Source organism: Stenella coeruleoalba (genome assembly GCF_951394435.1).
Source record: "Stenella coeruleoalba genome assembly, chromosome: 1".
Taxonomy (NCBI): Eukaryota; Metazoa; Chordata; class Mammalia; order Artiodactyla; family Delphinidae; genus Stenella; species Stenella coeruleoalba.
Genome location: NC_137169.1, coordinates 76,034,130 through 76,055,178, shown reverse-complemented (window position 1 = coordinate 76,055,178; position 21,049 = coordinate 76,034,130). Strand labels below are relative to the sequence as shown.

Genomic DNA, 21,049 nt, shown 5'->3' with positions numbered 1-21,049 from the left:
CTAGCCTCAGAAATCACATACGTCACTTTCACATCGCAGTGTTTGTCAAAGCAAGTCACAAGACCAGCCTGGATTTCAGGGGTGGGGATATGGACTCCATCTCAGCGTGAGAAGAGTGACATAGTCACATTGCAAAGAAGTGTACATACCAAGGTAGGAGGAATTTATTATGCCCATTAAACAGTCTACCAAAGTGACCATCCACAGAATTCAAGCCAGAAACTTGGGTCTCATCTTCAACTCCTGCCTTTTCTTACATACCTCATATCCAGGTAATTACCAAGTCTTGTTGATTTTACTTCCTAAATATCTCTCAGATTCATCCGCTTATTATTAATCCCTTATTTAGGCCATCAACCTCTCTCTCCTTAGAAATAACAGCCTCCTAGTTCGCCCTTTAATTATCAGAATCTAAGCTGTTGTTTTTGCCAGCTTCCCAATTGCCCAAGCTGGAAATTATTCATTTTAAATTCTTTTCCTTTCACTCTCTGACCCCAGTTAGTCATTAAACCCTTAAAAATCTCCAAGCCAGTTCATTTAATTTTACCTCTACAGGTAGTACCTAAATTCAGGCCCCATCTTTGCCTGGGATTGGCACAACAGCTTCTGTAACTGGTCTCCTGATCTCATTTTCCCCCGTTTCCTAATTCAGTCTCTGCAGTGCATCCAAGTCATCTTTCTCAAACTTAGGTCGGTCATTGTTAAAACTCCTCAATGGCTCTCAGTTGCTTTTAAGTTGAAGTCTATCTTCAGTGTGCCTTAACAGGACCTCTTTGACCTAATACTTGTTTGTCTCTCCAGGCTTAATTCCCAGCATTTACCTCTACTGGGAGAGCAAAATGGTAGAGGTGGAAAATTGGGGGTCATTTTAGTACCTCTCACATACCATGTTCTCTCACCAGACCTAAAGTAAGGTGTTTAGATAAAATGCAAGACTTAACTTACATCCCATTTCCAGATTTGCAGTCTTATATACCCTCTCCCTTACATGTTCTGTCGTCATACATAATGCTGTATTACAGATTCACAACTGCACCAAAGCTCTGTGTGTGGTTTGTATCCCTCCATTCCCATGCAGAGTGTAGCCAAAGAGAATACAGGGGCCACTTTTCTTTTATATATTGTTTTATTTTGCCTCACGTGTACATTTAAATCCCTCAGAGGTTTGAAAGGCCTTCTAGTTCATTAGTGTTTGTTCCTTGCTATCAAAGTCATTAAGATATCTGTAGTAGGTTATGTAGAACAGTGATGAACCCCACCCACTCCAACAAATACATAATGACTCTGAAAATATTTAGAAAGGGTGGTCTGAGCAATTCACCTTTTTGTTGAACTGTTTTAACTTCTCTAAAGCTTACTCCTGTCTCTTTCTTCTGTAATGACTAGTGTTTTTAAGAAAAGAAGGCAATAAAATCTTGAAAGTGAAAAGAGAAGTAGAGAGGACTGCTGGAAGAACTCTTAAGAAATTAGAAAAACTGCATTTCACAGTTAGCCTGAGGGGGAAGAAAGGCCAGGTGGAATAAGTAGCTGGCAGTAATAAAAATAAGCCAAAGCTTTGGAACCTGACAAATGAATAAAAAGGGAATGAAGGAAGACTTTCTTGGTGCCCTGAGGTTGAGCTACTGGTATTGGCAGAAGACTTAGCTCCTACTTTGTTAATTCACACCTCTGAGTCCTCAGACTAGACAGGTTGAGCTTTTATTACTGTCTGTGCCTCTGAATAGCTCTAATTAAAAGTTAGTAGCAACACATAGTTATCAATATTCCAATGAGGTGACAACGGGGAGGATATAAAATGATTTAATTAAAAATACATTCTGAGTATGCTTAAGCATTAGAAAAAAATATTTTTGTATGGCCTAAGGGAGCTGTCTTCTAGAGTGTCCCAGAACTAAGTGATACTCAATTCTTCATTTAGCTCATACATATTACTTCTTTCAGAAAGACACTGTAGGGATTTCCCTGGTGGCCCAGTGGTTAAGAATCCACCTGCCAGTGCAGGGGACACAGGTTCAATCCCTGGTCCGGGAAGATCCTACATACCACGGAGCAACTAAGCCCGTGCGCCACAACTGCTGAGCCTGCACTCTAGAGCCCGCGAGCCACAACTACTGAAGCCCATGGGCCTAGAGCCCATGCTCCACCACAAGAGAGTCCACCGCAATGAGAATCCTATGCACTGTGATGAAGAGTAGCCCCCACTCACCACAACTAGAGAAAGCCCGCGTGTAGCAACAAAGACCCAATGCAACCAAAAATAAACAAATTAATTAATTTAAAAAGAAAGGCACTGTACTGGAAGCAGTATAAAATGATTTTATGTGTTATTGATTCTGAGACACCACACCCCATCCCCTACGCCTACCCCCTTTTCTTCACAAGTTAACATCTGGATTGGTCTTATTTCAATGGGTGGCACAAGTGTCAGCATTTTTGTTATTTTTAGTGGTACATACAATAATAGTGTATCATGGATTCTGTGAAAGGTGGTAGTTAATAACTGTGGTTAAGGGTTTTGAGGGCAGGACAGGATTAGAATCTTGATGCTGCCATCTAATGTTCGTTGTATTGTCTTAAGATAGATTACCTCAACTGTCCTAAGCCTCTGTTTCCTTCTCTATAAAATGAGGATAATACTCCTTTCATAGGGGGATAAGATTAAATAGAATAATGATGTAAAGTGTTTAGCAAAGTATCTGGTGCTTTGTAAGGGCTTGCCATAAAGGCTATGTTTCTGGTATTGTTTTCATGGGGTTCGTCTATAAACCCATGTATTTTGTCTCAGATTTGAAATCCGTTCAGAATTATTACATGAGAAACCTATGAGTTTTCTGAGTAAAGACTGGTTAAGAGACAGATAATCATGTGAATGTATAAGTGTAATAAAATGTATAGCTATACCAGGCTTTTGCCTGAAAAGGTGATGTTACATAATAGTTATTACAGCTTCCCAGCCAACAACCCTTATGTTTATAAAGAACTCAGTAATATCAGAAAAATAAATCAGTGACTAATGCAAAGGACTCTCTTAGCCTGTCAATCCTACTTTGAATTGGAGAAGTCATAAACTGTTAAGTGGTTATCCCAATCAGGGTTATCTCACCCAGCCCTTAAAATCTATGTCTTTCTTAGAAGGGTGGCTAATTATTTTAAAATTTAGGAGAATTTCCTGGCGGTCTAGTGGTTAGGACTCCAAGCTTTCACTGCTGAGGGCGCAGGTGCAGTCACTGGTCGGGGAACTAAGATCCCACAAGCCACATGGTGTGGCCAAAAATAATAATAAAACAACAATAAAATTTAATATTTGGCCTTACTGTGCGCATTTAAATGCTGTTCATTACTTTCTGATAGTAAAAAGGTGGGTGGGCATAATTTATAATTTTGAACTCTTCTATATTATTTAGAATTTGGTACTTACCTATGAAGTGCTTAAAAATATGTTCTGATGTTCTTAGATTCAACGCCTTAAGTCTGCAAAACCAATGATATAAGAGAAAAATGTAGTTCACTCATGGAACTCAAGATGCATTCTAGGGCTTTCCTGGTGGCGCAGTGGATAAGAATCCGCCTGCCAATGCAGGGGACACGGGTTCGATCCCTGGTCTGGGAAGATCCCACATGCCGCGGAGCAACTAAGCCCGTGCTCCACAACTACTGAGCCTGCGCTCTAGAGCCCGTGAGCCACAACTACTGAAGCCTGCATGCCTAGAGCCTGTACTCCGCAACAAGAGAAGCCACAACAATGAGAAGCCTGTGCACCGCAACAAAGAGTAGCCCCCGCTCACTGCAGCTAGAGAAAGCCGGTGCACAGCAACGAAGACCCAACACAGCCAAAAATTAAAAAAACATAAATAATAAATTTATTTAAAAAAATTTAAAAGATACATTATATCTCCCCTACGCTTATCTCTATCCCATGTCTAATATAATGACTTAAAAATAAGTAGTGTTTTGTAGTTTTTAAGTGTGCTTTCACAGTGGAAGGTGGGAATAATTCTAAAATTTATTAAGTACTCACTGTGTACTGGGCAGGATACAAGATGCTTTCTGTACTTTTTCTCCTTTAATCCCCAAAACTTTGTGAAGTGGTCATTATTCCTATTCAGAAATTAAGAAGTAAGGTTGCTCTGTGCTGATATTTGAATCAAGATGTCATCAGACTCAAATACATGTTTTGCATGTTCATGCTACCTGTCACTAGGTGCTCAGTAAATGCCAGAATAAAACCAAGTATTATGATCCCATGATTATTCATTTGAGATTCTTGATTTGTAAAACATGCTTTGGTAACAATTTCTTATGTTTGTTAAGCAGTTCACAGTTTCAAAGTTATTTCATTTTTATTGCCTGTTTTAGTTACCATGGCTACAAAACAAATCACCCTAAAATTTAGTGGTGTAAAACCATTGTTTATTTTGCTTTCAAATTTCTATGGGTCAGCAATTCAGACAGGGCACAGCAGGATGGCTGTGTGTTCCATGGTGTCTCAGACCTCCGCCTGAGACTGAAAGACTAAAATGTGAAGGCTTTTTACTCACATGTCTAGTAGTTGATGCTGGTTGTCAGCTGGAGGCCTCAGGTGCTCTCTACATGGGCCTCTCTACATTCTCTCTGTAGTTTAGGCTACCTTACAGCATGGTGGCTAAATTCCAAAGTCGAGTATTATAGAGAAACAGATAACAGCACCTGCAAGCACTAGCCAAGCAGAAATTGTTTCCTTTTTTATGACCTACCCTCAGAAATCATGTAGTATCCCTTCCTTTACACTCTGTTGGTCAGAACAGTCACAAGCCCCTGCCCAGGTTGAAGGGGAGGGAACATAGACTCCCACTCCTCAGTGGAGGACTGCCAGTCACACGTGGGATGATGTGTATATATTGGTGTGGCGGTCTTTGGAAAAAATAGAAATTAACCTGTGAAATTGATCAAGCAGATCACTTTACTAGTAAATAAATTACTCAAAGTGCTAGTATAGTAGCAAGAGTCTTAAGTCCCTCCCTCTAGACTGGGATAGTTGATCTATTTTGATATATTATGATATACAGTCCACATTTTTACTGAGATAAGGTAAAAGATGTATGTATATGGTATCAAATTAGGATGTTGACTTACTGTTAGGTCAATGGGAGGATCAGCATTTTGGAAGAGTATGCCAGCAGTACTTAAAGTTTTTCACATTGGGATATGCCTTTGGGTTTTAATCTGCATGATTAGTCAGCTGGTGGGCCAAATCCAGCAAGCCTTGTTTTTGTAAATAAAGTGTTACTGGAACACAGACACCCATTCATTTATTATTGTCTGTGACTGCTTCTGTGCTGCAGTAGCTGAGTTGAGTAGTTCCAACAGAAACTATATAGCCACCCAAGACTGACATAATTACTACGGGGCCCTTTACATAAAATTTGCAGGCCCTTGGTCTAGAAGATCAACCAGTCACAGTCAAACAATCTGAAATTCCCCCTACTTGAGGCTGTGGTTTTGACCAATTCATTTGCTTAACACACAGGAAAATTAGCACAAGTGCTGGAAATACAGAGAAATAACTTAATGCTTGCCCTTGAAAGAGTTCACAATATTACCGGGAAATCAGACAATCCTAGATTTACATAGTACAGTGTCATGAGTGGTGCTATTTTACAGCTGTGCATAAATTTCATTCTCAGAAAAAACAATGGCTAAATACTGGGATCTGATTTTTTTCAGAGAAGGCTTCCTAAGAAGACTGATATACCAATCGGGTTCTTAGAAATAAGTAGAATTTAACAAGGTGGAAAAGTGTAAAAGAGCCTTAGAGTAGAAAAGTATGAGCAAATGTCCATTTGAGTAGGGGTTTTATATTCTCAGGTACTATAGGAATTCATTATAGCTGAAAAGTAGAATGGAATTGGAGACGTAATGAGAGATAGGAGTAGCTGACCATTTAATCCACTGAGGCAGGAAAAGATTTGAGAGCTCTTTAAGAGACAGAATTGTCAAAACTTGTTTTTTTAACAAACAGGTTAATTGACTGATTGTAAGAATGGTGAAGAATGTGGAGTCTAGGATGAACTGACCGGGGCAACTAGGTGGTCAGGGAAAATGGTGTCATTTTGCCAAGATACTGAATACATGGGAAGGAATAGATTTAAGGAGAAAAGATGTTTCACTGTTGGAGAATTTGAATTTGCAGTGCCTGTGCAACATCTAAATGAGATCTCAGGTAGGCTGTTGGCTTTGGAAACTTGACACTTAAAAAGACTTGGGAGTTTTCAATAACTGAGTATTTGAAGCCATGGAAAAGATGCAATTCTCTATAGAAAGTATGCAAAGCAAAGAGAGAGCCAAGAATAGAAATGGGAAACAACATCATTTAAGAGATAAATAGCAGAAGAAGGAGAGGGAAAGCCATGGAAGAAGCAGCTGGAGCAGAAAAGTTTTGAATGCCATTGCATTTAGTGATTTTTGGCATGTTTAGCTGAGTGGTGTGGTGGGATCAGAAACCAGACTGTAGTAACAATTCAGAAATAACAGAATGTGGGGAGAGCAGTTAGAACTATGGGTCTTGGGTACACTGAAGGTATGAGTTATCAATGAAAGTAAATCCCTGTGGAGATGGCAGAAGACAGAAATTAAAGCAGAGGTACAGGTATTGACCTTAGACAGATGTAGGTATACCACACTCACTGAGACATGAGAGGAGAATGGATAAAGGAAGAGAATAGTTTTGGAAGCCTGCTTTTGCGAGTCATTCTGTTTGGTTACTTTACATAAGTCATTTCATTTAATCTTTACTGAACTCTATTTTATGTGGGATGCTTCTTGCTTTATCAGTGAGGAAATTAAAACTCAGGGAGGTCATCTTGCCCAGAGTCACACATCTTGTAAGTGGTGGAACTGGCACCTAAACCCCGAAGTTTTATTTTTGATGTGCTCCCGCTCTCCCCAACTTCATCCCTTTCTGTACTCTTCCCCTGCTAGATGTGAATGAAGATAAGTTTGTAGGGTGTAGTAGGGACCTAGAAGTTAATGTTACTCCATACATCATATGAACAGATGCTAAGTTCTTAAAATGGAAATTCATTTTTCTTCAAAAGATACGTAATATATATATCATAAAGAAATAATATATGATCTTTTTTGTTAATCCGTGTTTTAGCCAAGCTGTAATATGACAAATTTTTAAGAAAAAAATTTGTTGGGGATGTGGGAAGAACCAAAGCCTCATATAAAGTTATAAAGTATAAAAATAATTAAGAATTTGTCTCCAAATGATGCATTTCACTAACTGTCTTTAATGTATTAGATTTTGACAATCCTAGTTTCTCCTTTTTTGGAAGCTTTGTGATGTAAACATGAAGTTAAGGGAGTTTTTTCCCTCATTTTTTGTTTTCAGGTCTCTGCGTTTGGGGCAGAGTTTTCATCAGAGTCTTGCAGAGAGTTAGGCTTCTCCAGCAACTTGCTCTGCAGCTCCTGTGATCTGCTTGGACAGTTCAACCTTCTTCAACTGGATCCTGACTGTAGAGGATGCTGTCAGGAAGAAGCACAATTTGAAACCAAAAAGGTATTGTTTTATAGTATCTCTCTTCCATTATATGGTTTAGTTTAGATAAGGTAAAATGTTAACTTGCTTAATCAACTTAAATATAAAGAAGTCTTTAACTTTTACATTTTGTAGTTTTAGAAACTCAGCTGATTTCTTGCAGACCCATTAGATCAATCAAAGCAAATAGGGAGGAAAAGTATGGTTACAGATTGATAATACCATCCTACCATGGTTGTCCAACAGAAGGGAAGCAGAATTACTATAGCATGCCTAGATTGTAAATCTATCCAGTCTTCCTAACTTCCGGCCGCATAAAGCCAAAGAATAATTAATTAGATGCTTTTATTCATTTGTAATAAGAACCCAGTCTTATAGTGAAATTTGAGATGAAAATAAAGCACTTATTCTCTGGCACATAATTGTCAACAATAAATTATAACTTCCTTTTTCTTAATAAATTTATTTATTTAATATATTTATTTTTGGCTGCGTTGGGTCTTTGCTACTACACGCGGGCCCTCCAATTGTGGCGAGTGGGGGCCACTCCTCACCGCGGTGCGCAGGCCTCCCATTGCGGTGACCTCTCCCACTGCAGAGCACAGGTTCTAGGCGCACGGGCTTCAGCAGTTGTGGCACGCGGGCTCAGTAGTTGTGGCCCACAGGCTCTAGAGTGCAGGCTCAGTATCAGTGGTGCACGGGCTTAGTTGCTCTGCGGCATGTGGGATCCTCCCGGACCAGGGCTCGAACCTGTGTCCCCTGTGTTGGCAGGCGGATTCCCAACCACTGCGCCACCAGGGAAGCCTTAAATTATAACTTTTAATCTGGTTAACAAAGAATATGGTCTGTTAACAATTTGCACATCTATAACTAATGTTTCCTGATACCTAATCTCACCTTTAACACCTGAGCACAGCCAGGAATAGGTAGTTCTAACAGTCCAATAAAATCTGCTACTGTTTTACCCACTGTTCAGAATAATAGTAAACTTGCTCAATTTTTAAATCTTTTCATTAAACCCTTAGACTTCTTTAATTTATAAAGTAGACTGAAAAGGTCATTTATATCATCCAAATAAAGCTGAATTAATGAGGTCCTTGTGTTTGAGAAAAAAAATATTAGCATCTCTCTGCTTTGTTTCCTTTTAATATTCTCTTTCAGTTGTACTTACTGAATCCTGTTTGAGGCATTATGGTTTGTAAAGCTTTCAAACAGTAATTGTATCTTCTCATTATTAGGTAGTAAAGGTTTACTTCTAACACTGAGTACAGTTTTCTAGTTCTGTAAGAAAAACAAGCTGACAAGCTCTCACCATGTTAGTGTTCAACCAGAATTTACACTTGATTTCTCAGTTGTAAACCTGAAATTTCTGTGTCCCACAAATGGCTTCCAAGTCTTCCATGTTTTTCATTTTCTTGGTTCACATATACCAATGATATATTTTAATGTTTAGAAAATTTCCATACATATAAGTTAGTCTTTATTGCAAGTAAATAAAATCTAAACAAGTTTTTAAAACTTGATTTTAAATAAATAGATTTAAGACCTAGACCTAACTAGTTTAGTAGGACCCTTCCCTCTTGTTTCTTGTTTTGTTTTATCAATGACATATTCACATGGGACAAATTGCTGAAGTGTGATTCATCCTCTCATCTTTAAGCTATTATTCTATGGTCTGTACGACTACTCAACTAACAATGATTATTTGTGAGACACCAAACTTACAGGATTGAATAACAAAGGGTGTTTTATAATAAATTATCACACACCCGCTTTGTAATTAAGGGTAAGTTGAGAAAGTCTGCCCTTTGACTGATACCAGATGTGCCTAAACTGTAAACCAAGTGCATATAAAAGCTTTTACTAATTGCCCCTTTAGTAATTCTTTATAATATTACCAGTTTTATGGTATAATTTTTTTGTTTTTTTGCCATGCCGTGTAGCATGAGGGATCTTAGTTCCCCAACCAGGGATGGAACCCGAGCCCTCTGCAGTGGAAGCACGGAGTCTTAACCACTGGACCGCCAGGGAAGTCCCTGTGGTATAACTTTAGTGGAACCAAACTTCAGTCACACACTTCGCAAATTCATTATATTCCTGTTCAGTTTTCATTATTAACTGAGCTATGTATTGCTTCTTCAGCAATAATAGTAGGCAAGTAGTCCATCATTTAATATATGCCTAACTAATTACAAACTGAAATAATTATTATATCTCAGTGCAAGTGAGCCTGTATCCTAATGTACCTTTTATACTGTACCCATTGTTTTTTTCTTAAGTCCTTGCCCATAATCTGTTAAGATGTACTTCTCATTAAGCATTTGCTAGCACAGTGTTGTACAAAATAAATGAATGTTTTTTTTTTTAAATAAGCCTAGTGGAACTAGAACACTTAAAATAGTACTGGAAATAGAAAAGTAAGGCATGTCAGGCAAGCCTCCATTTAGATGCAAAATGCATTCACGTATAGAAGTGGTACTTGATTTAATCTGTACAGTATTGCTCTCTGGATTATTGGTACATAATTATAGGTAACAATATATATAATAGTTTTTCTGTCTCATTCAACTCTGGCTTAAGGCTTAATTTTGAAATTATAGTTTAATTTAGTCCTACTTTAATAAAAGTAAAAATATGCAGTATGTAGACTAGTGCCTTACATCAAAAATATTAAAAATACTTAAACATGGCCATGTGTGTGTGTAAGTCATTGGGAATATAAATTCTTTAGAAGAGAAAAATTGTAGTTTATATGCAGGAATGTTTTGGCAATTTATAATAAAGAAATGTTACCTGAATACTCATTTTAGTTCTTGCTTAGTTGCATACTTTATAGGTCTGTCCAGGGATGAGGCTAATCATTTTTCGAATGTTTACTCATTCAACAGGCTGAATTTAGCCTTTGATAGGCAGAAGCATAAAATTTGCTGTTAAAAAAAAAAAAAAAAACCTTATTCATAATAAATGCAGAAAATGTCTTCAAAATCCCTTATTCTGCAAATAGATATTCCTTTATTATTTTTATTTGGTCTTATTTCTCTCCCCCCACCCCCCATTTTGATCATAAAGGACCTAAGTAAGCATCACAAATACTACCTAGAAGGAGATTTTTTTGTAAGCTATTTTACTACTGTTTTAACTAGTTTTGCTCATAAATACATACCTAGGTACAGTTTACAAACATTAGTAAGGATGTTGACTGAATTATGAGGAGCGTTCTAATTTGTAGCTTAAAGTAAAAAAAGGTAAACTAATGAAAGAAAAAAATATTTAATTCTTGGTGCTATTAATATTTACTAAGTAGGATAAGTGACTTCAGCTTTTTATATATAGAATCTTAAGATGGAATGGGAGGGACCATTCTTCTTTTCACTACTGACTGACTTTTTCCTTGTGGTGGGAAAACATAGTATTGATAACAGCCAGTTCCTTATAGCTTTTCCCACCAGAAAAGGACTAATTCTTCCCCATTTACAATTTTGAAGTATTTTAGACAAGGACTGTTACTAGCTCAAGTTGGGTCACTAACCAGTTATTAGCTAGGATCATGGAATAATGTAAGAACCTTTAGCTGCCACACTAGCTATGTGGGAAGTTGCACTAGGGAGCAGGTGGATGAAGCAGCTCTTAGGTAAAGAACAGCCGATTTTTTTTTTCCTCAATTTCTAGAGTAAATCACTTCTCCTTGAGCTATTTTAAAGATTTAGCTCAAGCGTCCCCTATTCTGGGAACTCTTCCCCAATTTCTCCTCCTTACTCACTACCCTTGGCCCTTCCAAGTTATGTTAGCTACACCTCTGTATTCCCAAAGCACCTGAGGATACCCTTGATTTGCACTTACCACCACTATATTGTATCTGTTGTTTGGCTTTTTTTCTCTCCCAGTGTTTCATGCTCTTTGAAGTCTGGAACTGTGTTTTATGTTTCTGAATCCCCAGCCTTTAGCTTACAGTATTTCATAAGTTTTTGTCCTTGAATAAGGCTGTTTTTACTAAGAACAAGTTAAAAAAGGTCATTTTTTTTAATTATGTTGAAAATATACTTGAACTTTGTAGATGCTTGTTAAATACCTTTATCATGTATTTCACTTACATATCCTAAATATAAAAAATAAGAAAGTTTGTCTTCATGATTTCAGTCATCTGTTAGTAACACTAATTGTTCATCTAACTATAAATATAGAATTTTCATTTCTGTATTTTACTTATAAGGATACCATAAGCTTCCCAAATCTATCTAAAAAAAGAGATGTTAATAGCACAAATTTTTAGTGTTCCCAGTCTGATCACAAACATTAATAGATACTTTTTCAAGGAGTACATGACCATCCAGTTAAAAGAGTTTCCTGGGATTTTCCTGTGAGAACAATCAATCAAATCATTTTGATTCTGTTAAGAATTTCTTAACTTCTATTTCCTAAGGGTTATAAGATTAAATGTAGTATTTCAATAAATGGGTTATTTTTCTCATATTTTTATAATCTTCCCAGTTCTGTGAATTTGAACTTAATGTTGTCAGCTAGGTGCTTTTATTTTCCTGTCTCATTTAACTTTTCATATCTTAATGATTTCAGCTTCTTCCAGACATTGTTACTGTAGAATTTTTGTATTTCTCCTTAGTTACATGCCCCTATTTCCTTAGCTAGTACCTGTTCTTTTTAATATCTTATAGTCCCAATGCTTTTTTCTTCTTCCAGATTATTTTTATTTAATTGGTTTTTAGTACTTTCTATTCTTTTGCGTTCACACCTACTTTATCTGTGAACTACTATTCTGAAAGTTTGGCTACTTACCGAACCAGAGTACCTTTTGGGAGAAAAGAATCCAGTTAGCCGAATTACTTATATATATGAACCAATAAGCAACTTATTTCAACTTAATTTGCTGTTCATTCAGTCTTGATTGTATTGGGGGGTGGAGGGGGGAGTTTAGAGTAGTGCTTAAGAGCACAGGCTCTGAAACCAAACTACCTAGGTTCAGATCCCCTGCTACTCAAGCTGGTAACTTGGACTAATTACTTATCCCTCTGTGCCTGTTTCCTCATTTATAAATTGGACGTAATAATAGTTCCTATATCCTAAGGTGGTTTGAGGATTAAATAAGTTAATATACATACACTGCTTAAAATAGTGCCTGGCATATAATAATTACCAGGTAAATACTTGGGGCTGGTGGTGATGACAGTAATAGTAGTAGTATCTGATTTGCTGATGAAGAAAAAACAAGAAAGAAACAGCAAATTTGGAGAACTCAGAGGATAGTGTAATAATTATTGCTATTGGAAAAATAGGGTAAAAGAAAATAGATAAGAGATATAACATGAACTATTAGATGTACCAGTAATAAAAATTTGGAACAAAATTTTCTATTATTCCACTTTCAAGCTCTTGGATCAGTTGAATCAAGAAGAAATATCTTATGATAAAATAATTAGTAGTGCGAAGACTTTGACCATTTGTAATTACTTGCTTATGTGCAGCAAAATACAGAATTATGTCAAACATAACCCTAGATTTCAACTTTTTGAGTCCTTGGCTGACACATTTTTAATAAGGAAAATACTGCAAATTTGTACTTTAAAAATGTGTAGCATTTTGATCATTTTTAAATGCCAAATGAAAGATTGCATTTGAAGAGAAGAGGTTTTGCTACTAAAAAATATTCAAAACCATTGATAAAGTGGAGCTCAATTTTTAATCTAATACTTAGTAACAGATTTCAAAGGTTTAAGAAAATTTCGAAGAGAAAAACTTAGAACTGAATTCTTTTTTTTTAAACTCTACAGATTGAGAAGAGATTTCTTTTGTTTGAATTTTGGAACATCTTGGTCTTATTCACAGAATATCAGTAGAAACCTAGGCTGCAGATCACCAAATTATACCATTACTGGTTCTGTAAAATACCTCAACAGTTCAGGTATTTGATAAAAGGATTTTATTTACCTTAAAAATCTTCAGTTTTGTTTTAATAATTACATTGGCTCAGCTTTAAGTGTTTATTTTACCTTGGTTATGTACTAAAGTGGTTTACCTATGTTATCTATTTAATCCTGACAACAGTTCTATAAGGTAAATACTATTACCCCTGTTTAACAGAAGAGGAAACTAGGGTGTAATATGCCCGACGTTACCCAGCAAACTGGTGCCAGAACCTGGCTTCATCTCAAGTCTCTCTGACTCCAGAGCCCCAAGTTTTTAAACATCGACACTGTTTTGCCTCTCATCTTGAAAATCTTAACAGTAATACCTACTTCACAGAGTAGGAAAATGAATGAGTTAAATGTAAAACACCAGACAGGCTTTCTGAAGGTCTGCCCCTTTTGCATTTATATTTAACAAATTTAATAACACAGTCCCATTACTAGTTTCTGTTTAAAATTACCAAATCTTTACTCCTCAGTTTACCACAGACTTTAATGGCTTCCATTACTTGGTGTTTTTGAAGAATATGTTAATGAGTTTGGCTTTATTGAAGGCCCAACCAAACATTTTAAGTAAGTCACATAATTTTTCTTATTTCTGATAAAAGAGCATTGAAACATTTTGTTATTTTCAATTTACATGGAAATTCTGTACCCAGCTTTAGAGTAATTTAAGTCAGCTTAAACAGCATTATGCAAAACAGTGGCAAATTTTAAGCTTTAGCCTATCAAAAGCAGAATGCTACTGTGTCTAAAACATAGAAGGATGAAATGGAGGTTAAGCTAACTGCGTGAAATTGTAGTTGCTAAAGAAATTTCACAGTTGCTTAAAATAGCTTCAGTTTTGTAGTGTCGGTAGCATCAAATACATGAATTGATTTCTTCAAAGGAAACAAATATAATTCAACAGATTATTCTAATTATAATATAAAAACATTGTCCAGAAAGAAGCTTTAAAAAAAAACAAATCTGAGTAATGTTTGGCAACAGTTCAAATTCAGTGTGAGAATCACTAAGTAAGACTCCTGAGTAGCAACAGTAGTAAATAATGACACAAATATTTACTTAATAGCTACTAACATTCATTAAGTTCTTATAATATGAAGGTGCTGTTCCAAGACTTTACATGAATTAACTTGTATAATCCTCACAACAGCTCTATGAGGTAACTACCATTATCATCTCCATTTCATAGCTGAGTCTGGGGCATGGAGATCTTGCCTAAAGTCATACAGCTAACAAGTAGCAATAAACATATGTGTCATATATTTGTGTAACAAAAGTTTTAAAGTTTCTTTTGTGCAGTTTATTCAGTGGACTGAAAATATTATTTAAATTTATTTTTTATATTTTCTAGATGTGGCATTTCTCTGTCTTTGATATGAAAACTAAATGTAGTCAATTTTTTTAGGTATTTACAAATCAGGATCAGCTTCTATGTAAGCATGTTAAAACATTGTCACCTTTGCAGATTGTAATATTTAAAAGGGAAATAAATCCTTAAAGTAATTCATAATCTATCTCCAGGCTGTCTTACAACTGCATTTCCTAGACATACCTACCTCAGAGTCAAAATAAACTTTCTGTTTATATATTGAATATTACTTCTTACTATAGGTTCTGAGAATGCCAAAATAAGACAATAGTCACTGTCCTGGAGGAGATGAAGAAATAGACATGGAAATTGGACTACTAGAATGCAGTTGGCAGGATATTCTGTTGGGCTAAAGCATGATATCCAATGTTATAGCTGCTTAAAAAAATTAGAAATAAAAAATAAATAAAAGTTGGAAGGAGGAAGGAATCAGTAAATCTCTTAAAGTTGGCATAATCAAAGACTATAGATAGAACCATATTAATCACTATGGAAGTGACCAGTAGAAGAACTAAAAACAGTTTAAAAGTTATTGAATGAGATAGGAGGCAAAGGAAAATTTTTACTTCTTCTTTTATACCCTTCTGTACTGTTTCCTTTTATTATTTTTCCAGATGCATTGATTCTTTCAAAGATTCAGTGAGATGTGTGCTGTAAACAAAATATGTGGTATGAAAGCACGTAAAAGGAAGGGTATAACCATTTGACAGGCCAGGTAAATATTACCACTTGCTTATGTAGACGTTGATGCTTATAATAAGTTGGAAAATAATTAGGAGAAGGTCGTCTCTGGCAGAAGGAAAAGTAAATGCAAAGATACAGGGTCATCATGAGAGAGATGGCTGTCTAAAGTAAATCAGATAGCTTATTATGAGGAGAGATAACGATAGGTAATTAAGTAGGTCCAGAGTGCCTTGATAAGAAGTTTGGACCCTATCCTGTAGTCAGGGGACAAAATATAAGGATTATAAATGGTGAATTGACATCAGATTTGTATTTTAATAACTTTTGTTGGTGTTGTGAATGATAGTTGACAGGGCAGAGGGGAATACTGTTGCCAGAAAAAGAACTTCGATTGCCAGTTTCCAGAGGCAAGATACAGGGGCTTAAGCTAACACACTGGTAGTAAAAATGGAGAAGGGACAGATCTGAAATAGATTTAGGCAATAAAACTTACAGGATTTATTGACTGACTGGATTGGAATGGGGAAGGGATGAGTGAGGATGCTTTCCAGTGTTCTTATTTGAGAAACTGCTAACCCCAACATAAGTCTGCAAAGAACTTCCATCTAACTACAAGGTAGCCCCTTAAGGCGATGGTGGTGGATGGGAAAAGGGACAGCAACAGAGGATAATTTTTAATATAGCATACAACGCTTAGCTCCAAACTGCCTTTTCAGTTTTCTTTTTGAAGAAATAAGTGTTAAGTTTTAATTTAGCAGGCCATGAATTTTATCTGGTACCATAGTCAATTCTAAAATAGATAGTATACTTGTCAAAGAGTGCACAAAAAATAAAAATGTGTGGAATGGCCTAGTTCTTTTGTTCTAATTTCATATTGTTGCTCTTAATTTTTGTGTACTGTTTAACTTTGGGATTATTATGGCTTTTTTTTGTATCTGTTCTTAAAGTTAAAATATATTAGGTGATTAATTTTAATAGAATAAAATCATTTGAGCCAACTCTTGTTTTTTATTTCAGATATTTGTAACCTTTCTTAAAGATAGTAATAATTGCCCCTTTTTTTATGACAAAGTGTTCAGTATTGGAGTGGTCACTAACACAAAGAATTGAATTCTCTTTTGAAAAGCAGGTTTTCCTGCCATATATGGCACTTCCATGCACATTTTTTGAGGCTATTGAACGGTTGGATATTGAACTGTATTTTAACAGGATCTCAGTTTTTCAAGTTAACAGGGATATACGTTATAATTTTCAAACATTTAGGAGCAAAAATACACTGAATTTTTTTTACCATTTTCTTTACTTACACATGTTACCAAGGGGCTAATTCGTTTTATTTTCAAAACTGCTTACTAAGATAGTCAAGCTTAGGGTCATTTTTACCATTCTTTGGATATTTTGGCCTCAGGAAATATAGTGGCATTGTGTCAAGTTATTTCTTTATATTGTGTGATATTCCCTAGGTATTAGTAGGATTGAATACATTGTTCCCAAATGATACCCTGAATTATTCATACTTGTAGCTGAAGTATGTATAGGAATGTGTGTGTGTCTATATCTGTGGGTGTATTTGTTTCCAGGTGAAAGTCTAATAGTTACAGTCTTAACCTCTTGCTGATGAAATTCTCTTTGTTTTAGGTATATATACAAATTCTACTTCTTATCACAGTATTGAAAGAAGCCTCGTTCTTTTTTTTTTCTCAAATTTCATAGTTGAAATGGTCTAATTTAGATTGTGGTGATGTCAGAGAAACATTTTTATTTTATTTATTTTTGTACATTTTCATTGAGCTTTTTAGTGGAACAGTAATTGTATCTTTATGGAAATATTCCCCCAGTGTACTCCTACCTTCTTTAGAGCCTAATTTAAATTAAGGTAGATATTACCTTGCTTGTTTCTAGTTTTCTCAATCTCAAGTCAGACATGAGATTCAAAGAAGAATAGCAATTTAATAGTGTAGTAGAATAAGTTTTAAACTTAGGGATCTTCCTTAGGCACAGTTGTTTTATATTTTTTCAGAGTTTGGTAGAAAGTACCTAAAAATGAATAGTTTAATCTCAGGGGTATAATATTAGAGCATTATTTACCAGCTTGGTTTGCTAAAATTGTAAAACCCAACTTATTTCCCTATTCCTCCATATTCATTCATCGTTCCTATGTAAGAATGCCATCAGTCAGTGTGTGTATGAAAATGTTAATAAATACACTATTTGCTTTATACACTTAAGGTGACAAACTAAAATCTTGACAAAAGCTTACTGTAAGATTACAAACTATTTAGTACCCTGGTTATTTGTCCATGTGTAATTGTAGCTTTTTGTTTCTATCACTATAGGCACTTTAAAAAATAAAAATCACAGGGCTTCCCTGGTGGCGCAGTGGTTGGGGGTCCGCCTGCCGATGCAGGGGACACGGGTTCGTGCCCCGGTCTGGGAGGATCCCACATGCCGCGGAGCGGCTGGGCCTGTGAGCCATGGCCGCTGAGCCTGTGTGTCCGGAGCCTGTGCTCCGCAACGGGAGAGGCCACAGCAGTGAGAGGCCCGTGTACCGCAGAAAATAAATAAATAGATAGATAGATAGATAAATAAATAAATCACAAAATACAGGAATGACCTTGATAAATAATGAATTAAAATTTAAAACATCAGCAGGTCACTAGACGTAGTTTTAGATGGAAACATTTTCCCTGAGAATTAACTGACTAAATTTTGCTAAAAAAAAATAGCTTCTGCATGATGTGTTGATATTTTTCCTCTACCCAGATGTATGTGAAAGGAGTAAAGTTGACTTTAAGAAATTACACTGGATATAATTAATGTTTAAAGAGTGGTTCACATATACTTGAACATATCATAATAGGTTTTCATTTAAGATCTCTAAATAATACCTAGCTTTTATCATGTTATAGCCATACTTATTTTTAAATTCCTACATTTTATTTAAGAGCAAGCCTTCAGAAGACCTATAAAATAGTTACTCCTCAGATCTGAATTAGTTCAGCAGTCAGAATTTTTCCTTTTTTTCACCTAGCATTAGATCATTTTCATCATATTGCTACTTAATATTCAAAGTTTTTTCAGTTTTTTTCTAAAGTTTTGCTTTAAATAAAAGAGGATTTCAAAAATAAGAATGTATGGCTGCAAGCAATACTTCATATGAGAAGAAAAAGAGTATTGCAGCATTTGTCTTGCTCTGGTCAGTGTTTACCTGGTTTACCTTTTAGAATTAATTTGGTTAGTCTCTTGAGCAAAAACCTCTACTGTTTGATTGTTTTGTAATTTTTGCCTCATTAATAGAGTATAGTCCAAGGCACCCCTGGCTGCCCTTTACAATCACTTGGGTAGCTTTAAAAGTAGTAATATTAATTAAAATACTGATGCCTAGATCTCAACCCAACTATCCTGATTTACTTGGACTGGGATGGGTTCCAGGGATCAGTAAGTTTCAAAATCTTCTCAGGTAATCCAAGTATACAATAAGGGTTGAAAACACTGCTCTAAGGTCATTTGAATTTGAAAGCTTGAGAAATTTTGAAGTGGCTATTCTAGTAACAGAGGAACAATGAATGATAGCCCTAAATAGGCTATCAGGGCTACCTAAAGCTCTATGAAAATGGGTGCACACCTTAAACATAACCAATAGTGTGAAAGAAAATATTATAATATTCACTATTCTTACTTATTGAGCATCTAAAGAATCCAGGCGTTTTGCATGTTTTTGTCTTTTTTTTTTTTAAACTCCATTTAGCAACTCTGGAAGGTAGGGAATATTTCTTGTTCAGACAGTAAACTGAAGCTCAAAGAGAATGACTTGCTGCCTTTAAGTCACAGAACCAGAATTGGACCTGCATACACATTTGATTTTATAACTTAAGCTCTTTTCACTGTACCTTAAAAGATAAACTGAGGTATATGAACATTTTTAATAGTTTGAGCAAAAATCAATTCAAATTGGGTAACACCAAACTAGAAGTGGTTAGGAGCGCCCCACCAACAGGAATTAGGAACAAAACTTATGGAGAAGATGCAGAAACAAAGCAAGGAAATTTTTTGATTGGCTGTAGCTTAAGTGGTTGCCTTTTTTAGGAAAGCCTAGTTGGCTGTTTGTGATTGTTTATTTTAGTTTTTATTTCTTAACTTTGAAGCATTTATAGGCTTAGGTTTGGGTTTGGTTGCATAGGCTGCTAATGCCCTAGAACCACCTCAGTGTGATGGCCTCCTTGTTTAATTTAACAATACCATGCTGTATGAAAATTTGATATTTAGTGTGAGTTAGTTTAAATAATTAGCTATTTCAAGGTTTTCTCACTGTCATGTTTCTTCAGAGCCATGGATGTCATCACCAACAGAAATATATTAAGTGCTCAGTATTGGAAAGTAGTAGAATATTTCTGACTTGGACCAGGTTTACAGATTTGTTGTGATGGTGATGGTATGATGGTGGCAGTAAAAGTTAACAAATACAACACTTTTAAAAAATTCTTTAGAAAATTTATGTAACTCACATGTGTTGCCTTCGTTTGGTGTTATAAATTAACTTATCTAGGAATCTATCTGGTAGAAAACAGCATAGACCAATTTTTTTGTCTTGCTGTTAATCTGATCCATTTTATAGCAACATAGTTAGACTTACAGCAAAGTTATCACCACAAAGTAAAGGTTTTGGCCTTTTTCTATATGGGAAAACCTCATTATAAGCCTTACTAAAATTTTATAACAAGAGATTGGTCAGGTGGTAAAAACTCATTATATTCCAAAAGTAAATTATAAGGGAAGTCTTTCAACAATGAAGGGAGTACATTGTCCCAAAGTATTAGGAAAATATATGAATTGTACAGAATTTAAAATTAAGATAGGTATAAATAATAATCTTGGTAATGCTTAAAATATATTTTTTAATTGCAAAAAATTAGCTAACTACAAAGCTGAAATTTATTTTAAGAATAATAAATTTAAAATCACTTATTTTTAAATGAGAGGGAAATTAGCATATTCAAAAACCCTGTTACAAATAAGGTAAATTAGTTATAGAGCTGAAGTAGTTAGATATTTCTAGTTCCCACCCAGAGGACACTATGAGAACGTTTAGGAAAACTAGCAGTAATGAGTAATATGGAAATAGGTGTGAATTCCCAAGGGGCAAATTCAGTTTTGTGCATCATTTTCATATTTTCCTAAAGGTGTCCGTATATTCCCATTATTATGTTCCAATACCATAAAGGTATTCCAATACTTCCAATGGAAATAATTCCATTTCCATAAATTATTTGGGCTAATATAATATGATCCTAATGGAATAGTGCCTAGAGTTAGATTGTCTATACAAATAAGGCTTCTCTAATGCATATAGAAAAGAGCCCTACCAACTTGGTATCAAAAATATCAGCTTGGGCTTCCCTGGTGGCGCAGTGGTTGAGAGTCCACCTGCCGATGCATGGGACACGGGTTTGTGCCCCGGTCCGGGAAGATCCCACATGCCGCGGAGCGGCTCGGTCCGTGAGCCATGGCCGCTGAACTTGCGTATCCGGAGCGTGTGCTCCGCAACGGGAGAGG

At 35.8% G+C, this 21,049-nt stretch overlaps 1 protein-coding gene across 2 annotated transcripts in view; it reads left to right on the top strand.

Annotated features, from left to right (window-relative positions):
- SELENOF (selenoprotein F) overlaps nt 1-21,049 on the top strand; it is a 38,165-nt gene that overhangs the window by 1,838 nt on the left and 15,278 nt on the right. For both annotated transcript variants that reach the window (XM_079909111.1, XM_079909110.1), the window contains exon 2: nt 7,373-7,540. In XM_079909111.1, coding sequence (XP_079765237.1) covers nt 7,373-7,540 — 168 coding nt within the window. The remainder of the gene's footprint in view (nt 1-7,372; nt 7,541-21,049) is intronic.